A 22298-nucleotide genomic window follows, 5' to 3' on the forward strand; every position below is an offset into this window, starting at 1 on the left:
AACTAAGTGAAATAAGTGCAACAAATGCGTATGAATACAATAAGAGCAAGTGGAAGGCTCAGGGTAGTACTTCTTGAAGAGGTGAGTTTTCAGCCTGCGTCGAAAGATGGGCAGCAACTCTGTTGTCCTGACGTCAGTGGGGAGTTCATTCCACCATTGTGGGGCCAGGACAGAAAACCACCGTGACTGGGTCGATCGGCCCTAGGGACCTCTGAGCGACGGGGCAACCAATCGCCCCGAGGCAGCAGAGCGAAGTGGTCGGGCGGGGGTGTAGGGCTTGACCATGGCCTGGAGATGGGACGGAGCTGTTCCTTTCACTGCATGACCACTGATCTTTTACAAATTGTAAACGCATCCCTTCTCTCAGGTGTCTTCCCACAAGCCCTAAAAACTGCAGTTATTAAACCGCTCCTAAAGAAGGCTAGTTTAGACTCCGCAACAATGAAAAATTATAGGCCAATATCAAACCTCCCATTTTTAAGTAAAATAATTGAAAAAGCGGTTTTCCAACAGCTGAACAAATTCTTGGCCGTAAATAACTGCTTTGATGTCTTCCAGTCAGGCTTTCGACAGCACCACAGTACTGAAACTGCTCTTAAGGTTTTTCAACGACATCCACTTAAACACAGACAATGGCAGAAGTTCAGTCTTAGTATTACTGGATCTCAGTGCTGCATTCGACACGGTCGACCATGCCATACTCCTAGAAAGACTAAAAATCTGGGTGGGACTTTCTGGCACAGCACTTAACTGGTTTGAATCCTACTTGAAGGACCGAGAATACTTTGTGTCTGTAGCTAATTACACATCAGAGCTGACTAAAATGACATGTGGTGTTCCCCAAGGTTCAATACTGGGGCCTCTTCTGTTCAACATCTACATGCTTCCACTAGCTCAGATTATGGAAAACAACAGTGTGTTATCATAATTATGCAGACGACACACAAATCTACATAACTATGTCACCAGGGGACTATAATCCCATACAAGGGCTGGGTAACTGCATTGAACAAATCAACTGGATGTGCCAGAATTTTCTTCAATTAAACAAAGATAAAACAGAAGTAATTGTTTTTGGTACCAAGGACGAACGATTGAAAATCACCGCTCAGCTTCAATCACTGATGTTAAAACCCACAAACCAAGCCAGAAATCTGGGTGTAGTTATGGATTCAGACCTCAACCTGAACAGCCATATCAAGACAATTACAAAATCAGCCTACTATCACCTGAAGAATATATCAAGGATTAGAGGACTTATGTCTCAACAGGATTTGGAAAAACTTGTCCATGCATTTATCTTCAGCAGACTGGACTACTGTAACGGTGTGTTTACAGGTCTCTGTAAAAAGTCAGTCAGAAAGCTGCAGCTGATTCAGAACGCTGCAGCTCGAGTCCTCACTAAGACCAGGAGGGTGGATCACATTACTCCAGTTCTGAGGTCTTTGCACTGGCTTCCTGTCAAAGAATTGACTTTAAAATCCTGCTGTTGGTTTATAAAGCACTGAATGGTTTAGGGCCTAAATACATCTCTGATCTGCTGCTACCTTATGAACCATCCCGACCCCTTAGGTCGTCTGGGACCGGTCTACTTTCTGTTCCCAGAGTCAGAACTAAACATGGAGAAGCAGCGTTCAGTTTTTCTGCTCCACATATCTGGAACGAAGTCCCAGAAAGCTGCAGGTCTGCTGAGACCCTCAGCTCCATTAAATCAAGATTGAAGACTTTTCTGTTTGCTGCTGCCTTTAATTGAACCAGATTCAATTAATATATTAATCAATTTCCTGTAGTTCTGCATTTTACTACTGTATTTTATTTCTTACACTGTTTTTATTGTTTCAATGAATGTTCTTAATTGTTTTTAAATCTCCTTTTCTTTTGCCTTATGTTTTGATGCTTTTAATGGTTTTATGTGAAGCACTTTGAATTACCTTGTTGTTGAAATGTGCTATACAAATAAACTTGCCTTCACTGCCCTGTAGGCTAGCACCAGAGTCTTAAACTGGATGCGAGCTCTTACAGGGAGCCAGTATAGAGAAGGGAAGTTATGTGGGAGAACTTGGGGCGATTGAACACCAGGCGAGCTGCAGCTTTCTGGACAAGCTCCAGAGGTCTGATGGCCGGGGCTCCGGCAAGTAGAGAGTTGCAGTAGTCTAGGCGGGAGATGACCAGAGCCTGGATTAGCACCTGCGCTGTCTCGTCAGTGAGGAAGGGGAGAATCCTCCTGATGTTGTAGAGCAGGAATCTGCAGGAGCGTGTAACCGATGCAATGTTTGCTGAGTGACAGTTGGTCATCCAGGGTCACACCCAGGTTCCTCGCAGTCCGAGTTGGCGTCACCACGGTATCGTCAATGGTATTGGGCGGGTCTCGGTGCGGGCAACCCTTCCCCGGGAGGAACAGTAACTCGGTTTTGTCCAGGTTGACCTTTAGGTGGTGTGTCGTCATCCACTTCGAGATGTCAGCCAAGCACGCAGCGATGCGTGCCTCCACTTGAGTCTCACCGGGGGGAAATGACAAGACCAGCTGGGTGTCATCGGCATAACGGTGGGCTAGGCAGTGGTCCACAACCACCGGGCCGTGGATCATTTGATACCGGGCCGCACAGAAAGAATAAATATTATATTATTTCCGTTTTATTGATTATCAGTCTGAAAGAAGTTTTATTTTGAAAAATGACCGGATTCTCTTGCAATTTCATCCGCCTGTGCCTCTTGACACATGTCAAGACGCTTGTCTCGGTCACGTGATACGTTACCTTAAAAATTTAACCCGCAAACTAGCGAAAATGAGTAAATAACTTTGAGAGCTTCTTTGCAAAGGGGGAAAGGCCCACTAAGGAGACAGAAGAAGAGCCTCCAACTTCCAAGAAAATGAAAGCTTCATTTAACAGAAAATATCAGGAGTCTGATTAAGTATCGGGAGGAATTCTGACGCGCCAAACCCGCTCTTCAGAATATGTTGCCACACAGGAAGATCAGCTGCTGGAGATTGTAAACTGACGGTGGCCTTAAAAGTGTGTTTGAGACAACTCTGCTGGTGTTTTGGATTAAAATCCAGGCTGAATATCCTGAGATTGCCACTAAAGCACTGAAAACCCTGCTTCCATTTCACACATCCTCCTTGTGAAGCGGGATTCAAAACAAAATGACGGAGTAGACTGGACATAAGGAACACACTTCGGGTGTCATTGTCTCCCATTACCCCCAGATGGGACCGTCTCGTTGCAGAGAAACAAGCTCAGGGCTCCCACTGATTCAGCGTTATTGTGAGTTGCATTTATTTATGCCTTTTACATTTGTTTTCATGCCGATCGTATCATTTTATTTCGTCGTGTTTTTCTGCCACACCTTGAAGGCCGGTCCGTGAAAATATTGTCTTACATGAAACCGGTCCGTGGTGCCAAAAAGGTTGGGGAGCTCTGGGCTATGGAACATCAGGTTCATGTCAGTCAAAATGAATTGGGTTATGCTGCTGCTGGAATAATTTAGGCCCAAAGGAAATGTGCAGGTCAATTAGCACTATCCACACATACTCCCCAGCAACGAGGCACTTTACTTGGCAACAATACATCCACAACATCCCCCTGCACTACCTAACATGACCTCTGGCTGATGGAGGCTGAAAAATGTTTGCAAAATTAATAAAACACCCTTCAACAACACCCCATACATTCACTCACTCATACACAGAAAAAAGGCACCTTTCCTGCGTAAAGTACCTCCACAACACCCCCCCCCCCCCCCCCCCCCCCCCGTTTCCCACACATCCACCCTCCGGGGGTGCTCGGCACAATTACCCAGCCACCCCTCACCTTAATCCCGCAGAGACACAACCGGCAACCCCCCCTCTAACCACGAGGTCCCGGGCCCCCACACTTAAGCACCCCTCCCTGTGTAAACACTCATCTCCAGCGCCCCAGAGTTTCGTGCCCCTGGTATTCCAAACTCAGTTCCATGCCCCAGTTAGTTAGTATTGTATCCCATTTTGAGCCCCGTTCCTCCGATGATGGTCAGTCCATGTCCCCCCCTGTTAGATTACAAGGGGCGCAAAAATAATAATTAAGTTTTTGACCAGGGTTTGGCTGTATTGTATCAGATTTCGAGCATCATTCCTCGGGTGACAGTCAGTGCATGTCCCCTTGACAAATGACAGAATACATCCCAGATGTCCGACCCAGGTCAGGGAAGACCAGTATTGTATCAAATTGACCTACAGCCACCAAACTAAATACACAGGATTTATGGCTTCATACCAACGCACATAGCAAGTTTTGTGAAACTAGCACTTCATTTGGGGACATTTGGGCCTCTTCACCATATATGATCAAGTTGAATCTGAATGAGATACAGGCAGAATACATCCCAGATGTCCGACCCAGGTTAGGGAGGACCAGTATTGTATCCGATTTCGGGCCTCGTTCCTGGGGTGACAGTCAGTGCATATCCCCCTGTCAGAGTACCAGGGAGGGGTACGTCGCCTGTATTGTATCTGATTTCGAGCCTCGTTCCTGGGGTGACAGTCAGTGCATGTCCCCCTGACAAATGGCGGAATACATCCCATACGTATGTCCCATTATATATTATACATGATGAAATGAGATACAGCCACCAAACTTAATACACAGGGTCTATGGCTTCATACCAACGCACACAGCAAGTTTCGTGAGGCTAGCACCTCATTTGGTTTAATCTGAATGAGATACAGGCAGAATACATCCCAGATGTCCCATTATCATTTTGGGACTTATTCTGACATTTTCTATAGGACAGTTGAACTACATTATTATTCTTAAAATAGAGGCAAAATGTCAGATTAGGGTACTGACATTTCACCTCAACTGTATGGGCCGAACATGTTGTCCAATTGTTCCAACCCATTTGGAAGATGGCATCCCATACGTCCCACCATATGGTGGATGGTATCTCAGATGTCCTCCCCATTTGGTAGAAATGACCCCATATGACAAGGGACATATGGGACCAATTATGTCAATGCTTGGGAGACAAAGGATATATGCTGACATGCCAGGGATGGACTTTTTGTGATGTCAGAAAATGTCCTATCCGACAGTCCCGAAATGTCATTATATGTCCCGCACGTCCAACGCACATTGCCCTCTAGTGGCCAACCTCGGTAAAGTGCCAGGGGGGACATATCCTCAAAGTGCTTTGAAAAATCGTAGCTCCGCCCCCGAAGGTCCAATTGGAGTGCCGTTCGCCCATGTGACAATACACAAAATATATGATGGGACTGAATGGCTCTGCTATTTTTAGAGGTCCCCCAAGTGTCCTCTAGGGGGCGCTGAAAAAGGTCCTAGCTTACCCTAACTCGCCAGTCAAATGTAAGAAAGATGTCCAGTAAGTCATAAGGCCGGTGAGGAAAGGAAGGAGTTCAGTCGCAATAGACTGAAGAAGAGGGGAGGGGATTGGGTCAAGAGAGCACGCGGTGGGGCGGTTAGTGGTAACAAGGTTGAGGACCTCGTTAGGGGAGAGGGGAGCCAAATGGGGTAAGATGGGGCATGGAGAGTAGAGGGAGAGCTGGACAGGGTAGAGACGGAGAGGGTGGACAGGGACAGGGGGGCTGAAAGAAGGAGGATCTGATATGGTTTACCTTCTTGTCAAAGAAGTTGGTGAAATCGTCAGGGAGAAGGGAGGAAGTAGGAGGAGGGGGTGGGGGTTGGAGGAGTGAAGAGAAAGTTTTGAAGAGTTTTTTAGGATTGGAAGCAGAAGTTAGGATTTTAGAGCGGAAGAAAGCAGCTTTAGCAGTAGATAGAGAGCAAGAAAAAGTGGAAAGAAGAGATTGGAAGTTAAGAAGGTCCTCCAGGCGTTTACCTTTTCTCCATTTATGCTCAGCCTCTCTTAGCCCCCGTCTATTAGTTTCTATGTTAGTGTATAGGGAGTCTATGTCAATTGAAAAAAGGAAGGTGTGACCGGGTACCTGAAGGTGTTTTATTTTGTTAACGCATTCATGTGTGTCCTTGAGGTATGGGGTGAAGTTTGGAAAGTGGGTTGATGAAATGGTCTATGTACTTGGTTATCCTGTAGGATTCCGAGCCGCAGTCGCTTACGATGGGACGGCCGACCGGACCATGAGAATCCATCCCACCTTCCACGTCTCCAGGATTAAACCTGTCAAGGAGAGCCCGCCTTCAGCCCTTCCCCAGACCCCCTCCACCCCCCCAGCTCATCGATGGGGCACCTGTCTACAAGGTCCGTCGCCTGCTCACTCAAGGGGAGTGCAATACCTAGTGGACTGGGAGGGTTATGGTCCTGAAGAGCGCTCATGGGTCCCTGCTCGCAGTATACCCCTCCCTGATCAGACTTCCACCAAGCTTATCCGGACCAGCCCAGTGGGACGTCAAGAGCCGTCCCTAGAGGGGGAGGTTCTGTCACAAATTCCACTTCATCTTAGATCGTTTTCATCCTGCATGCCTGTTTATCCAACTCTCCTGTCATTTCAGGTCCTGTCACTCACACCCTATCGTCACTCATTCCTCTCACCTGGTCTTCCATGCCCATCTCACCTGCAGCCCATTCCCTCACCATTTAGGGCCACTCACTTGCACTTGATCCCTGCCAGATTGTCTTGTGTATTACTGCCAAGCTCTCCGTTATCCTCATTCCGATATCTGATCCGCCTGTTCCGACCCTGTCTGCCTGTTTTCGACCTTGGATTCTCTGCCTGCCCCTTTTCGGATTTCTTTGCCTGTGTGACTGACTTCCTGTTTTGACCCTGCCTGAACATAGGCCAAATCCCAATGTCCCCCCCTTACGGACTCACGGACTTTGAGGCGCGCTCCCGCGAAGTCCGTGAGGGTTTAGGGATGTCCCACTGGCAAATCATCAAGTGTTTGAGGGCTCTCTTGCAGACATTTTGAGCCCTTTATGAACCCTTTCCGTAAGTCAGCATTATGCTGACTTAGCCTAAGGGAATTACCCACAAATCATTGCAATGTGACGTTAAACACAGGGTAACCAGTGGCTGCATGGAGACGTTAAAAAAAAGGTAAACAAAGAGGACGGCTCACGTGTGTTCAGCCTGTCTTATTAAATTTAAAAAATAAACATTAAATCAGAAGATATTTATTTATTCATCAAATATTTGATTTTGTCATTGAAGCTGTTTTGACAAAAACGAGTAAATAAATTCTATAAAATTACCTCATCTTGTGAGAAAAGAGCCTGAAGACATTCAAATCAGGGAGTACAAAGTATAAAATAAATACCCACAATTATAAATAATTTTTGTCGTTTTCATGGTAATGTGATATGTTGCAGCAAAGTGCTGTCCCATTCCTATTTCCACCATCTCAAGCCCTCAGTCTCTCACACTCAACCACTTACCAGGTGACGTCAGTAAGTCCTTGAGGGTTCAGGGTTTGAGGGTTTAGGGGGGACATTGGGATTTGGCCATAGTAAATTGAACTATACTTGTAACGATGCCTCAGTGTCGTGCTTTTGGGTTCCAGTGCGCAAGTATTTGTAATCATTACAACTGCAACTTTGTATGCATCTGCTGCTGCTGCTCTGCATGGGCAAGAATTTCTGCAAGTTTGTTGAACTATCCAGTGTTCTTGTGGCTTTGCATCCATGGCTCTGTGTTATGCAAATATATTGTCTGGCAAAATGTATTTCTCAATGATATCTGAAGATTACTAAATCAACAGGTGATAGATATTTGATTAAGTAGCAGTGTGTATCCACCCTGTCATGACACTTATTAGAGAAAGTGTATGGGTGTGCCCCAAAACAAATACCTGTTCGGTTTGTACAGGTAATGACATAGGTGGCAGCTTTTGCCGCATCAAGATGCTATGTGTACCAACGGCTTTTTTTTGGTAACATCATGAATGCTGATGTTACAATCATAAAGCAATTTAACTACTTGATCTTCCCTTCTTTTAACTACCGTTTACATGCTTTTAACTTCTTATCCCCGTTATCTGTCTAATGGACAGTGTCTTATCATGCGGACATACTGAGGGGCCAACAATTGGTCGAAACCTCATTACATTATTTTAAATTCATAAAGACAATGCCAAAAGACAGGACGTATGGCATTATAGTATTAAAGTGTCATGACTGGGCGGATACACACTGCTACTTAATAAAATATCTATCACCTGTTGATTTAGTAACCTTCAGATATCATTGAGAAATACATTTTGACACACAACATATTTGCATAACACAGCCATGGATGCAAAGCAACAGCAACACTGGATAGTTCAACAAACTCTTGCAGAAATTCTTGCCCATGCAGAACAGCAGCAGCAGTAGATGCAAACAAAGTTTGCATACAAAAAGGCAGTTTAAATCACCATATGCATCAACTATGAAAATACGCCGCTTTTAATGTGTAAGTATCTTGTTACATTACTTTACATCTGTGTCAAGGTCAATCTTTTACATTTTATAAAATATATCAATTTGAGCATATTTTTTGGCATTTAAATATGTATTGGTTTTTAAAGAAATGTTTGGTACATGGCAACAAGGACTTCAATACAGGGACACTACATGGTGTAACAAATAAAATACATAAATAATAAGTGGCACATACAAAAGGGAAGAATTCAGTTTACAATAACGTAAGTCATGTTTGGCTACTCCATCGATCTTTATATAAGTCCAAAAAAGGTTCCAGGAGGAAGCTAGAGGCCAAACTCCAGCAGAACAACGTGAGGGAGGTGTGGACCCGGATAAAGCAGATAACTGGCTTCAAGGTTGGAGGGAGTCAACCAGGGGGCTCCCTGGAGAGGGCAAACGAGCTAAACTGTTTCTTCAATAGGTTTAGTTCATAGCCCTCATCTGTCTCCTCCTCACACCTTACCTTACAAACACCTTGGCTGCCTCCCCCCCTCCCCTCTCTGTCCCCCCTGGTGAGCCGCATGGACACAGCGCCCTCAACATCAGAGGGCTCTTCCACCACTGACACCATGACCACCCCCCTCCCCCCCCCCCCCCCTCTCTGTGACGACTGACCAGGTTAGGAGACAGCTGGAGAGACTCCACCAAGGCAAGGCTGCAGGACCTGATGGCATCAGCCCCAGGGTCCATCTGGCCTCAATGACTACCGACCAGTTGCCCTCACATCTCATGTGATGAAGGTGCTGGAGAGGCTGGTCTTGGCCCACCTCCGACCGCAAGTGACATCCTCACTGGACCCTCTGCAATTTGCATACCAGTGGACGACGCCATCTACCTGTTGCAACGAGCTCAGTTGCACCTGGATGGAACCGGTGGTGTAATGGTAATTTTTTATGTAGTATATATTTCTACTCAGTATATTGTATGCAAGCATAAGTAACTTCACGGTGTCTCTGTTGTGCAGAAGAATAATTCTCCCTTGCCTGTTCACAAAGAATGTTCCAGCACCAAGGCCTTTGGGCCACTTGTTTTGGTTGCTGACCGTTTGTTTTTGAATGTTGTTCCTATCAGTCTGAGACCAAAAGTCTGAGACTGAAATGTCTGTAACATTGGCTATCGGCCCCCACCTTTGCTCATTCTGTATAAAGAAAGCTTGTTCACTTTTTTCTTGGTTCTTCCTCACTGAGACTGTACGCATTCTGTTGTGATGATTGAACCTTCTCTGCGCAGAGAATAAATACTTAAAAGACAACCTGGTTTTTGGTATTTTGTATTTCAGCATGAAAAGACTCACGCAAAGCGGGTATAGGAGTTTTTTCCATTACAGTGGCTCTGTGAAAAGGCAGACCACAGTTTGTCCGACTGGGCCGTGTGCTGTCTGATACGGTGGTCAGTTCCACAGGGAACTGTTCTGTCTCCCTTCCTGTTCACCTTGTACACCACTGACTTCCAGAACAACTCATGCCATCTGCAGAAGTTCTCTGATGACTCTGCAGTGGTCGGGTGTATAAGGGACGGACGGGAGGAGGAGTACAGGGCAGTAGTGGATGACTTTGTGGAGTGGGCGGGTAGAAATCGCCTGCTTCTGAACGTGGCTAAGACCAGAGAGATGGTGGTCGACTTCAGGAGGAAGACGACGGCTCCACAACCGCTAAGAGTTCTGGGAGAGGATGTGGACATGGTGGAGGAGTACAAGTTCCTGGGTGTCTCCATCGACAACAGACTGAACTGGAAGACCAACATCAACGCTGTATACAAGAAGGGGATGAGTTGACTCTTTTTCTTGAGGAAACTTCGATCCTTCAACGTGTGCAGCAAGATGTTGGAGATGTTCTACCAGTCTGTTGTGGCCAGTGCACTGTACTTCTCTGTAGTCTGCTGGGGGAGCAGCACTGGAGCCGGAGACACCAACAGACTTAACAAACTGGTTAAGAAGGCCAGCACCATCATTGGCTGCAAACTGGACAGTCTGGAAAAGGTGGTTGAGAGGAGGACACTGAAGAAATTATGATCCATATTGGATAACCCGGATCACCCTCTCCACCACCTGCTGCAGGGACAGCGGAGCACTTTCTCCAACAGACTCATCCAGCTCCGCTGTCACAAGGACCGATACAGGAAAATATTCCTGCCCACTGCTATACGCCTTTATAATAAATCACCTCTGGCCAAATTAATCACACGACTATAACATTGTTACACTGTTGTTGTTTGTTTGGTTGGTTTAATCTTTGCACTATTGTTTAGTTAGTTCATTTTAATATTAGTCTATTTCATTGTATATATTGTGCATTTTTATATTTAATATTTTTTACTCTGTTATTGTTATTGCTTTACCTGTACCATAACTGCTGCTGTAGAGAAGAAATGTCCCCTTGCGGGATTAATAAAGTATCTATCTATCTATCTATCATCAAAGCAAGAGAGAGAGTACCCCCATGTGGACCGACAGGTGTACTGCATGCTTTCAATCTGTCACTGGGTTTCATATCCATATTACTCCCTGTAGTTAAAGCTACCCTGGGGAGGGTTTTGTTGACAAAGTTGTTGCCATCCAGTGTTTCTCCCCAAAACAGCTTCTGTGTATCCCTGAGCCCTTATTAACACACTGAATGTGTTTCCTTCTTCAGAAAACATTTGCAAAGCAAGCAGGTATTTTCTAACACAGCTGCTCATCTTTTGTACGAATGGGAGAGTTTCATGGCCATCCAAGCTTTGGAAGTGTTCCAACTGTCAACCACATAACATGACCAGTGCGGAAAATGAATTTAGAGTTACTGCTGTTTCCCGTTTTACTTTGAACTTAAAACCAACCTTAGCCCTATCCCCAACCAGCTTTCTCTGCGATGCCTAACCATAACATATCCTAAGCTATGATCCCATCACGGCAAAAGGTGTGACAAAATAACTCTATAGCATGGCAGGACTGCATGTGTGTCTTGAGATATATGTGTGTATATGTGTGTGTGTGTGTATATATATATATATATATATATGTGTGTATATATATATATACTGTATATATATGTGTGTATATATATATGTGTGTATATATATATATGTGTGTATATATATATGTGTTTATATATATATGTGTGTGTATATATATATATACTGTATGTGTGTATATATATATGTGCGTGTATATATATATATGTGTGTATATATATATATATATATATATATGTGTGTGTATATGTACATATATATACAGTATATATATGTACAGTATATGTGTATAAAGTGTGAGCAATTTTGGATGTGAGAGTCAAAGTCCGCGCTAGGCATAGTAACTCTATGCCATCCATCCAGGGGCGTCCCAAATGAGGGGCCTTATTTGTAAACATTACAGAAAAAAAGGTAACGACAAAGCCTATTAAATAGGCCCTATTTCCTGGGTTGCCTGCAACATCACCAAGCTATTAGTTAGACTTACCTGAGTGAGTTAGTGATATTGACCGTGAAACATGATACGACTACCCCCAACTTAAATTCATAAGGGAAAGTTAGAAAGACTATTCAGGTGTTTGGGGAATAACCTGCAATATGTGTTTGAGAAATACACTTTCTTTTAAGTTTCTTACATAGTTACCGTTGAGGCAGACTAGTGTTAGCTATCTTTGGACGATAGTAATGTTTGCTAATTTGAAAAATAGCAAAAGTGAATGCCATATACTCCCACCTTAAATTCTTTAGGAAAAGATGAAAAGACTGTTTAGGTGTTTGGGGAATAACCTTTAACATCCTTTTGAGCAAGTGCAGTTTGTCTTTTAAGCGTGATCTGCATAGCTTAATCTGCAGTCTTTCGCAAAAAGACAGATGGAAATGATTATTTATATTACTCAAGTTATCCTCCACACAGACTGAAAAAGAAGCCTGCCATATAGTCAACTGTTAAGATTACAAATAATGTGTCACTCTGATGGAGAATTTGAGAGACAGGCTCAAATTCATCAGGCATGTGTCCGGTTCTGAGAAAATAAGAAGAATTTTTAAACACACTTGTCTAAAATTCGTGAAAAATATCACCATTTAGCACTTGATCCACTTTCTTATTAACAACAGCCTGTTATCTTGACTGCTGTCTTTTCACCTGTTGCTCAGTAAAAGTGTCATCAGAAAATATTGGCATATTCTGTACCAGTGACCCCATTTTGGCAAATATATATTCACTGCTAGGCAATGAAGTAATTTGAGGGATGGACTCATAAAGACGTAGCTCTATGTTAGGCTACATTCTTAAAGCTCTCTTTCCCTTGGAAATGTTCCTTGTTTGAACTGTATTCATTTTAATACCCATGCTCAAAGGGAATCCGTTGTTACATCCCCAAACACATTTTTTTAAAGTAAGGGTTAGAATCACATGTAGGACCACACAGGTAATGTAACTCTTAAAATGTCCTTTTTGGGTTTTTGCTATGCGGGCAAGACAAAAAGAGGAGTAGAGAATCAGGATTACTGTGCATTTAAGGAGCATCAAAAATACAGATGAGAGGTCTCCTTTAGCCATTTTTTTTCCTGCTGGCCATGGAGTTTGTAGTCTACCAGGTATTAAGGCTTTTAGGCCACTGTTGAGGAGAGGAGATAGGAAAGGGAAACTTTTTATTTCCTCCCAAGAGGCCCATTGGATACGCCACTTACACATACACAGACAACCTGACAAACACTGATATTTCCCTTGCATCCCCTACTATTGACTAATGACAGGGTGCCTTACCTAGGCTAAGTCAAATCAAATGCTTCCTTTTACCCGTTGTGGTTGTCGTTCATTTACAGCCGTATACGTAGCCGATTCAGTTCAGTGGGAAAATAAAGAAGTCCTCATTTTCTACCAAGCCCAAGGGGACATGAATCCAACGCTGCCTTCAAGGGCTGTAGGACATGTCGGCTTCATGTATGAGCCGTCAAAGCGCAAAATTACCCCTTCAAAGGAGTAATCACACCCAGAATCTTGAGCAACGCAGTCCAGTAAACAAATATTTATTTAGCCCTTAAACAGTTTTGCATATGTGTATTGAAGATGTAGCGTAAGCCACTGTGGGGTCCAGCTTCTTTTTACTTCGCACTTTTAATTTTAGTTTTTGATTCAGGCTCATTTCTCCTGACAAATCATTGCAGGGACTGGTATTGTAGATTTCCCATTATCCTATAGCTGTCACCATGGCAGCATCACTGTAATTGGTCTATTGAGTAAGTGGGGTGTGTCAATAACAAGTGGCTTTGTGTTACACGGACGTTATGACTCTGAAGCTCCCCTGCAATACCATGGTCATTTTTTTGGGGGGGGGAGGGTTCAAACGTCAGCTCGAGTTCGGATCGATAACAGGGGTTTACGAGCAGCACTTGAAGGAGGCATGATGCTGCGCGCGTAATGGATTTCCCCAGCACTGCTGCACGTCGGGGACCAGGAGCCGCAGCAGCAGTCCGGCCACGTTAAAATCTGCTCCACCGCTGGATGCCGGTGACCTTGGCCAGCGGTGATAACGCCCCTCGCTCTTGTATATATTTTTTTTGCTTTTCTATTCACCATGGCATCGCTGGACGGGCCGGACGAGCATCGCGTGTTGCAGCGGGGGAGATCTCAGAGTGACCCGAGCAGCATCCCCGAGGTCCGCTTGGGTGAAGCGCACAGAGCAGGTAAAGAGGAGAGGAGGAGGAGGGTGGGGGGTGGGGGGGGGGGGGGGGGGGGGGGGGGACAGGGGACATATGTCATCGGCTCATTAGTTTGTGCCTTTTGGCTGGTGGTGGTTAGATGGGAGACACATCACACGATGTCGGGGGGCCGATCCCACTGAATTCGTATGCAACAGACGTGGGATGTCTGCTGTAAACGTGCGTCATTTACCGTCCCCTAACGTTGCATATTGGCTACTCGCTGCTGCTGAGCTGTGCTGGGCTGTAAGGCCTTATATGTAACAATAATGTCAACGAATCAGAGGGATTCGTGTCATGCAACATGACGAGATCGTATCCACGGTGTCATACGAGTCCATGTTAATTTGATGGCATTGATAGCATGCATAGATTTTCTGTTTTTTGGTCTTCTGCAGACCCTAACTGGCAGTGGTAGCTATGTAACCCTGATGTCACCCGTTGCCAAGTTCATTCCACTCCATATCATTAAGCTGCGAGTGACAGCCCATAATCAAACATAACTGTTGTGAAATGAAAAACCTTCACATCAAAACTGAATGTCCTCCTTGTATGTTTTATGATCCAGCTTTTTGGATCCAGTCTTTTTTTTTTTTTTTGCAGCAGCAGCAGCAGCATGGAAAGATAGGATGTACAACTTGCCATCACGTATCGGGCCGCAGTATGTTGAGTAGAAGCTGATGAGAGTGCTGGCTGTGTATTTGGTTGTTTCCATGGCGATTCCAAATGGTAGAAGGCAGCACTTGGCTCTGCAACTGTGAGCCGACATGTCTGCTCCACTTGCTGATCTTTTCTTCTTCTTCTCTTTTTGTTTTTTGCTTTCCTCAATACCCCCCTGTGATGTACAGCAGCCAGCCATTGAAAGCGAAATGCCACTTAGACTGTGAATCGTGTCTCTATTAGCGAGCTGGGATTTCACGCCCCCCCTCCCCCCCACTACTGGAAATCGCTGGGGCAGGCGCTCACCGTTGCTCAGCAGCTACCGATCAGCAGGTGTGAGATTTACTGTTTTTGGAAAGGTATTGAACGGTGTATCGATATAGGAAAGCGTGTGTGAGACAGGAGTCTTGGCTTTATATTGTAGCAACACTATCACTTCCACTTGCGTGTGTGTGTGTGTGTGTGATGTTACAGTCTGTTTGACAAGGGGCCGGCTATCTTTAGATACGAGGGCCACAGGATCTTCCAGTTGTCTTGCCGTCGGCGAATGTTGTTTCCTCGGATTTAGCATCCAGCGCCTGTCACGTTGTCGCCGTTGTTATGGTTACATAACACCGTTGGTGTTTGTTCAACTCTGAGACAACCCTCAGGATTGCCATGTGATGTATCGTTCATTGCCATTTTCAAACTTAAAATCAAACCCCCCCGCCCCCCCCCGCCCCCCAAAAAAACAGATATCCTCCAAAGGTGACGTTTCCCGGGCTCAGGCATCACAGCAGTGAAAACCCGCCTCCCCCCCCCATCCCCTCCACTAGGCACTAACCCTTTCGCAGCCCTGGCAGCACCTACTGCGGCTTGGATCCTAGCACTTCAAGAACCATCTCAAGAAATAAAGGGGAGGGTGGCGTTATCATGGCACCCGTCTGGGCAGTGTCACAGTTAATCAGCTGCATGGTAGACCGGCCTTCAGATGCAAATGACTCCTTCCTCAGTCGTGATGCTCGGGTAGCGCACGTAGGGAAGAAAAGCAAGTGTTTTTGTTTACGGCACGTGGCTTTTCTATGCTTTCACATCAGATTGTCATGCTGCCGTTCTCTGCTGTACCAACCTGACACAGCAGACTTATAACACAACAATGTGCTGTGGATTAAGAATCTCTTCATGTGGACTTCTGGAGTTTAATTCGAAGCGAGCGATAAGCAGCCTCCTTGTTTCAGCACATCCAGGTCACATCACTAGCTCTGTAAGAGATGATGCAGAACTGCAAGTGCAGCCAAAACGCTTGAGCCCCAAGGCTGAGAACTGCGGCTGCATTCAAATGTTGGCACATAGGCTGGCAGTTGGCAAAACCGGATATGCGTTTCTCTCATCAGGAGAGAGACGGCGGCGACTCTTATTAACGCGCCTTCAAACAGAACTTGGCGGAGCGACTCCAATTCGGTCCAACTTCTACAGTCGGCTGGCAGTGAAGACGAGTGTGATATTGGAAAATGAAGCCAAAACTGGTGTAGCCACATGAGTTTAATGCATCGATTCATCAGGCAATATGAAATAATAACTGTACAATTCACAATTAATTGGTTTGGCTCGCATTTGTAATCAATATCTAATATGCAATGTGTCATTTTCAGAAAAGTGTCATATTGCACCTGCTTTGAACTGAACTTAAAAGCTGCAATAATCAATATCTTTGTTTGACTTATAATGTGGAGGCTCTGCAGTCCCCCGGAGTGTTTTCTTTTAACGGTTGATTTGGTTTTGTGGCCCACAACTTGACTGTTTTTTTTTATTTCAATCTCACTACTCTCATTGCACCAAACAGAAGGCAGGCAGAGTTAGCAACCAGCAGGTGAACTGTTTGTATACAAGTTATGCTGAATTCACATGGAATCAGGTAGACGGTAGATTGCAAACAGGACTGTAAAATATTGTATATATATAATAAGGGTAGTCTGAATATATATATATATATATATATATATATATATATATATACACTATATAATTGTGATAACAAATAATTATAACTATGACAAGTAAAAAAACACACAAAACAAAATGTATATATAATATATTTTATATATATATTTTATTTCATTCTTAATACAACATCACCATAGCAACATATTGTGCCTGCCATTCCGTTGGACTGATTGTTTCCCCGTGCTGCCCAGAAGGTGTTGTCCGTCTGCCTGATTCCACGTGAATGCAACATTAGCAATAGAACCAGACTTAAAGGCTAATTAAGGTTATGATAACAAGATCTGGGAATGATCTTATAGAAGTCCAACCGAGCAAGATTAATAGTAAGACGATTAGACCCCCATAAGTCACGCTCATTTGGAATAGAAAACAAAGTGGAATGGTGAAATCATTCCCCAAACTTCCTGTTTTAACTTTCACCTATAGGCTACAACAGTGGTTGTGTGCGCGCGCACAGTTTTCTGGTGCAATGCGAGACGATGGGCAGCATTTCAGGCGTACTCTGTTTTACATCCAAATAAAGTAATAGATTACAACCTGTATAGTCATCTGACTGCTGGTGTTATTTGAGCTGTCAGACTCTGTTGTAGCGACATCACCTCGTTCCAGATCTCAACAATTAACTTGGTGAGTATACGCTGTTGTCGTGATTAACAGAAATGATGGCCAAAACAACAAAAGCAAGACTCAGCAGTTCTAATTAACCTCAATTTTCCTTTAAATGAAATGTGATATTCAAAATGAAAAGCACAGATAATAGATCTGTTCTTATTGTGCTGATTACAGATACATTATTTTGGCTTCTACAGTGAAATCATGGCGCTGACTGACATCCCGGTGGTGTCGGAGAGTTGCTTGAACAGAGCAGCAAACTGTGGGTATCTTTCCTGATGCACATTGCCCCCCCCCTCCCCATCATCTCCCTATTGGGCAGTGCTATTAATCTGACATGCTGCTCTAACATAAAAGGCTTTCTCCCCGGTCCTCAAACCAATGCCCCCTCACCCCCACTGCACCCACACCTATCAGCTACCGATAGGCCTCCGTTTAGTCCTCTCATTCAGGCAGAGGAGGTAGAGGGGGGCCTGATGGGGAGATTAGGATTCCTTTCATTTGAATCGGGGTGCCTCATGTTTTATTAATCAGGAAGCCTATATACATGAGTCACGTTTGTCTCATTCCAAATTCAGAGCTGTGATCGAACAGAGAGAATGGCAAACCTGGCACCTGGCGGCTGACTCCTCCTACCAGCTCAGCATGGAGCATGTGCAAAAAATCCTTCTTCTCTTCCCAGCCACGTGAGTCATTTCACAGCAACTGCAGTTAGAGATGAGATGGGATGAGAGGTGTGCATGGCTGGTAATAGAAAAAATAATAGAGAAATGTCACTTCCATGCACATGGTGGGCTTTATATGGAATAGTCAGCCTGTAAAGCATTTGGCTATCTTGCGTGTGACAAAGTTTGATGTGTGAGTGTATATGTGTGTGTGTGTGTGTGTGTGTGTGTGTGTGTGTGAGAGACATAGAGCAAGACCTGCAGCCTTGTAACTAAGTTTGAAAAACAAAATGTTGTTTTTTCGCACTAAATTTTTCAATTTGAGTACATAGAGGGAGATTAGAGAGGAAGTATCAAGCCTGACCTTTAATTATTGAAGAGTACTATAATACTCTGCCGTTTTTTATATAACGAAGCAACCAATCTACTTCCTGTTAACAGCGTCACCCGCATGCCCAGTGTAAGTGAATGGTCATGTGATGTTCGTTTTCAGGCGTGCTAGTATCGACGGAAATCACTTTGAAAACAATGCTGAAACGCCCACGTGGACAGAGATAGTTTTCATTTTAAAACCCCGGTTTTAAACGGTGTAGATCTGGCCTAAGAGTCTACAGCCACGCTCAAGGCCCTGCGAGGCTGTTATTAGGTACAGTGCTTTGAGAGAAGTACTCAATTTAGCATGGTCAAAATGACAATGCTAACATGGTATTAGATTATACCATGGTCACCATCTTGCTTAAGCTTGCTAGCATGCTAACATTTACTAAATAGCACAAAAAAGTACCTCTGAGGCTTATGGGCTGCCATTAGCTTTGCAGGTACTCAAACCACAAATTAAGATTTTGCCCCGATGGTCAGATGAAAAGTCAAGATGAGCACTAAAGTCATTTCAATGCATCCTAAGACAGGCAGCAGGACAGGGATGTCTGTACCAAATTCCATGAGAATCCATCCAATAGTTGTCAAGACATTTCACAAAAATGTGAACCTTGTTGTGGCTCTGGAGTAAAAGTCAGGGGATCACCTATAAGTCAGTAGGATTCATCTTTGGGGGAACATGAGTATCCGCATAAAATGTCATTGCAACCCATCCAATAGTTGACATATTTCAAAGTGTTCAACCGACCGACTTAATTACCGAACAGCAAAAGTATTTATTTTGCACCCAGCATGCTAAAAGGAAAGAAGGGGAAGTGGCGCACCACATGCCCAGACATGAGGTCTGCAGGACCCTCTAAAAAATAGCAAGCACAGGTGATACTGGAGAATTGCTGACAGTCATCTTCATCGTGAGCCGAGCAGGAGAGGTCTAAAAATGCTGCTAATTGGGATCAAGAGCAGTTGAAAGTGAAACAGTATGGTGAAACTGCCACAAGGGGGCTCTACATGGCAGATAGATATATATGTTGCATAAATGAGGTAAGCTGTCACAAGTCCAGCGCCGCAGTCACCGGACCTCTCACGCAGAATAGGGACAAACGGTCCGTCCAAGGTCGTGCTTAGAGCGAGAATGGACAGACAATGACTCAGGATTACTCAGCATTTTGTTGCAAGGTTTAAAATGAGTTGGAATTAGACTTAAGCTTTAAATGAATAGTAACTTTATCAACCCCTCAGGGGTGTAAGACACCGTCAAACACTGCGCTGGAAGCATTGGAATAAGCTTTGAAAATTCAATCAGAGGGGGGCTGAAACGAAAAAAACTCCACATAGAAAACCAAACTTTGCTCAACTTCATGCTCCGTCTGTGGGTATTTTTAGAGCTGATGCAACTCCTCAAGAGTTTTTAAAAAAAATCTCATGTCATTTCATTTAAAAAGTGGAACATCTGAAAGCAGTGATGAAGGATTTAGCACAGACAGCACGGTGATGATTATTGCGGAGCATTGGAGAAGTTGTGTGTGACTTTGCTGAGACGGTATAATAGGCTGTTCCATCAGTGAGTTTTATCCTCGAGTCTTTGGTGCAGCATTGATTCTTTTTTTATTATTAGCTGGCCCAGACTCAGTGGTACAGTGGCTAATTCAAAAGCACCTTGTTTTTTTTGTTTTTTTTTTTGTGCCAACTCATCTCTCATGCCATTATACACTATGCCGAGATGTCCCCGGGTACCACTGACTACAGAGCCCTGGGGTGCAGCACAGAGGCAGTACAAAACATGACATCACCCTCCACCAATGTGATGAAAGGACATAAACACCACTATGTGGGGGACTTTCATGCTGTAGATGCTGAGCAGTAGCAAGAATTCTAGAAATACTGAGGTCACCGAACGGTGATGTCGCCAGTTAAGCGTCCTGCTTCTCTGTCGCATTAAAACGCAGTTAGCTCACTATCCGCGTGTCTTCTTCTCTGCTTCAATCACCATCAGCTGATCTGCTCCAAAGCCATAAACTGTATGTAAGAAATGGACGTAGTAGTCGGGACGTCACCCACTGGTCGGCATTTTAGCCGTCGCCCTCTTGTTTTTTTGCAACCCGTGAACAGAAGTGACCATATTTGGAATGAGGAGGAGTGACGTAGAGACGGCGTATACGGTTCTGATAGCGGCAGAGAGCTGTCAATCACATGGTAGCCCCGCCCTAAAGCATACCCTGCTTTGTGGTCTATTTTACTTTAAGTGGGACAATAGTTTACTAAATGAACATCATGCTGTATTGAGGAATACTTGAAACTAGCAATTGAGATCATAAACTCATGTTTACAATGTTTACTGAGGTAATAAATCAAGTGAGAAGTAGAGTCATTTTCTCATAGACTTCTATACAACCAGACAGGAGTCGCCCCCTGTTGGTCAGAAAGAATGCAAGTTTAAGGCACTTCCACATTGGATTTACTTATCAGAACCAGAGGTTGCCGCCTGGTCTGAGCACACACACACTGCAACTCTGTCTGTCTGTCTGTCTCTCTTTCCCTCTGGTGTTCTCTGGTGCTCTTATACCAACGAAGTAATTTGTGGATTGCACTTAAACCTGGCTACGGCCGTTTTCACTCAGGAGTAGGCAAAAAATGGGCACAGGGGTGGATCATCGGTGGAGCTGAGGTGGGCCCAGGCGATGCAGCAGAGCAGACAGCTAGCAGCTAACGACCTGACATGGCACCAACCTGTCACTCAAAGTGAGTTATATAAAAATGCACCCCCCCCGTAGAGTTGTCACAAGCTGGAATATTAGCTATAGAGACTAGTTTTTTGTTACAGGCATTAAACATGTTTATTTCTGCTGTAAAGTTGGGCAATTTAACTTGTGGGTCTATGGGGATTGACTCGCTTTTGGAGCCAGCCTAGAGTGGCCATTCGAAGAACTGCAGTTTATTGGGCGCGTTGGCTTCATTTCTCAGCACTGGCTAGTACCAAAACGTCCACAAAATGAGTTGCTATCATACTTCTTTTTTCTTTTTTTTTTAGCTTTGGAAGAATTTTGCCATCTGCATGAATCAAGAGTAAGTCGTCTGAAATCACGGGACGTAATTAGCATCGTAGGAATAAACCGTGGTTATTCTTTCTCAAGGCGGGTTTTTACCCTTTCAGAGAAAAGATTAATATAGATAGTCTTTGTCTTCCATGTATAGACTTGATTGAGCGAACAGCACAAAAAGAAATGGGGAACTGTACAACCCCCCCACCCCCGCTACACACAAACTCACCATCTCCCCTCCCCCAACAACCAAACAATCTGGGATCTCTAAACAACAAGCCTGCCATGCAGTACAGTAGGACTTAAAAATTGCTGCTCTGGTGTGTTCAAGTTCTCCGCAGTAAATGCCGAATTAAAAAGAGAGTGGCGGTGAAGCCGTGGCCGAACAGATGAATGGCTTGTGGCGTGTGTTTACAGCTCTGCATGTTATCCGCAACCAACTAACTATTCTCACCCAACAGACCTTTTACATCCACGATTTGTACTTGAGCAACACCGGATTCAAAGGGGGGGGTCACTCTGTGTGCCACATGTTTGTTGTAACTCCTCAGGGTGTAGCCGAGGCAGAGATCTACCCAGCGACTGGGCTTGGCATGTTTTGGGGGGGGGGGGGGCTGCTTGACTTAAGCTGTCAGCCATTTACACATAATGTATCTTTTATGAATGTTTCATGTGCTGACCTAATTCCTTTCAGAGACGAGTAAAAGCAATGTGCTGCACACGAGAACACACCAGAGCATCCAGCTGATCCTTTAGACATCCTCATCCCACAGCAAGGGGTTGGGAAGGGCCAGGCAAGTGGAAACAGAGCTGTGATATGATCAATTGGATGCCCTGGAAAAGCAAGAATAAAAAGATCTAGACCACCCCAGCTTGGAGTTATTTTCAGGTATTTGTTTTCAATCTCCACTGCATCCCACGGAGACAGGGAATAGAAACA

General features: G+C 44.5%; 1 protein-coding gene across 1 annotated transcript in view; it reads left to right on the top strand.

Moving 5' to 3' along the window:
* Positions 1-13520: 13520 nt before the first annotated feature.
* The window catches only part of phactr3b (phosphatase and actin regulator 3b), a 47038-nt gene continuing 38260 nt past the window's right edge, over positions 13521-22298 (top strand). Inside the window, exon 1 of the mRNA XM_076096987.1 lies at positions 13521-14007. Coding sequence (XP_075953102.1) covers positions 13899-14007 — 109 coding nt within the window. The 5' untranslated portion in view covers positions 13521-13898. The remainder of the gene's footprint in view (positions 14008-22298) is intronic.

The sequence above is a fragment of the Anarhichas minor genome, unplaced genomic scaffold, assembly GCF_050575085.1.
Source record: "Anarhichas minor isolate MPS153535 unplaced genomic scaffold, ASM5057508v1 ptg000023l, whole genome shotgun sequence".
Taxonomy (NCBI): Eukaryota; Metazoa; Chordata; class Actinopteri; order Perciformes; family Anarhichadidae; genus Anarhichas; species Anarhichas minor.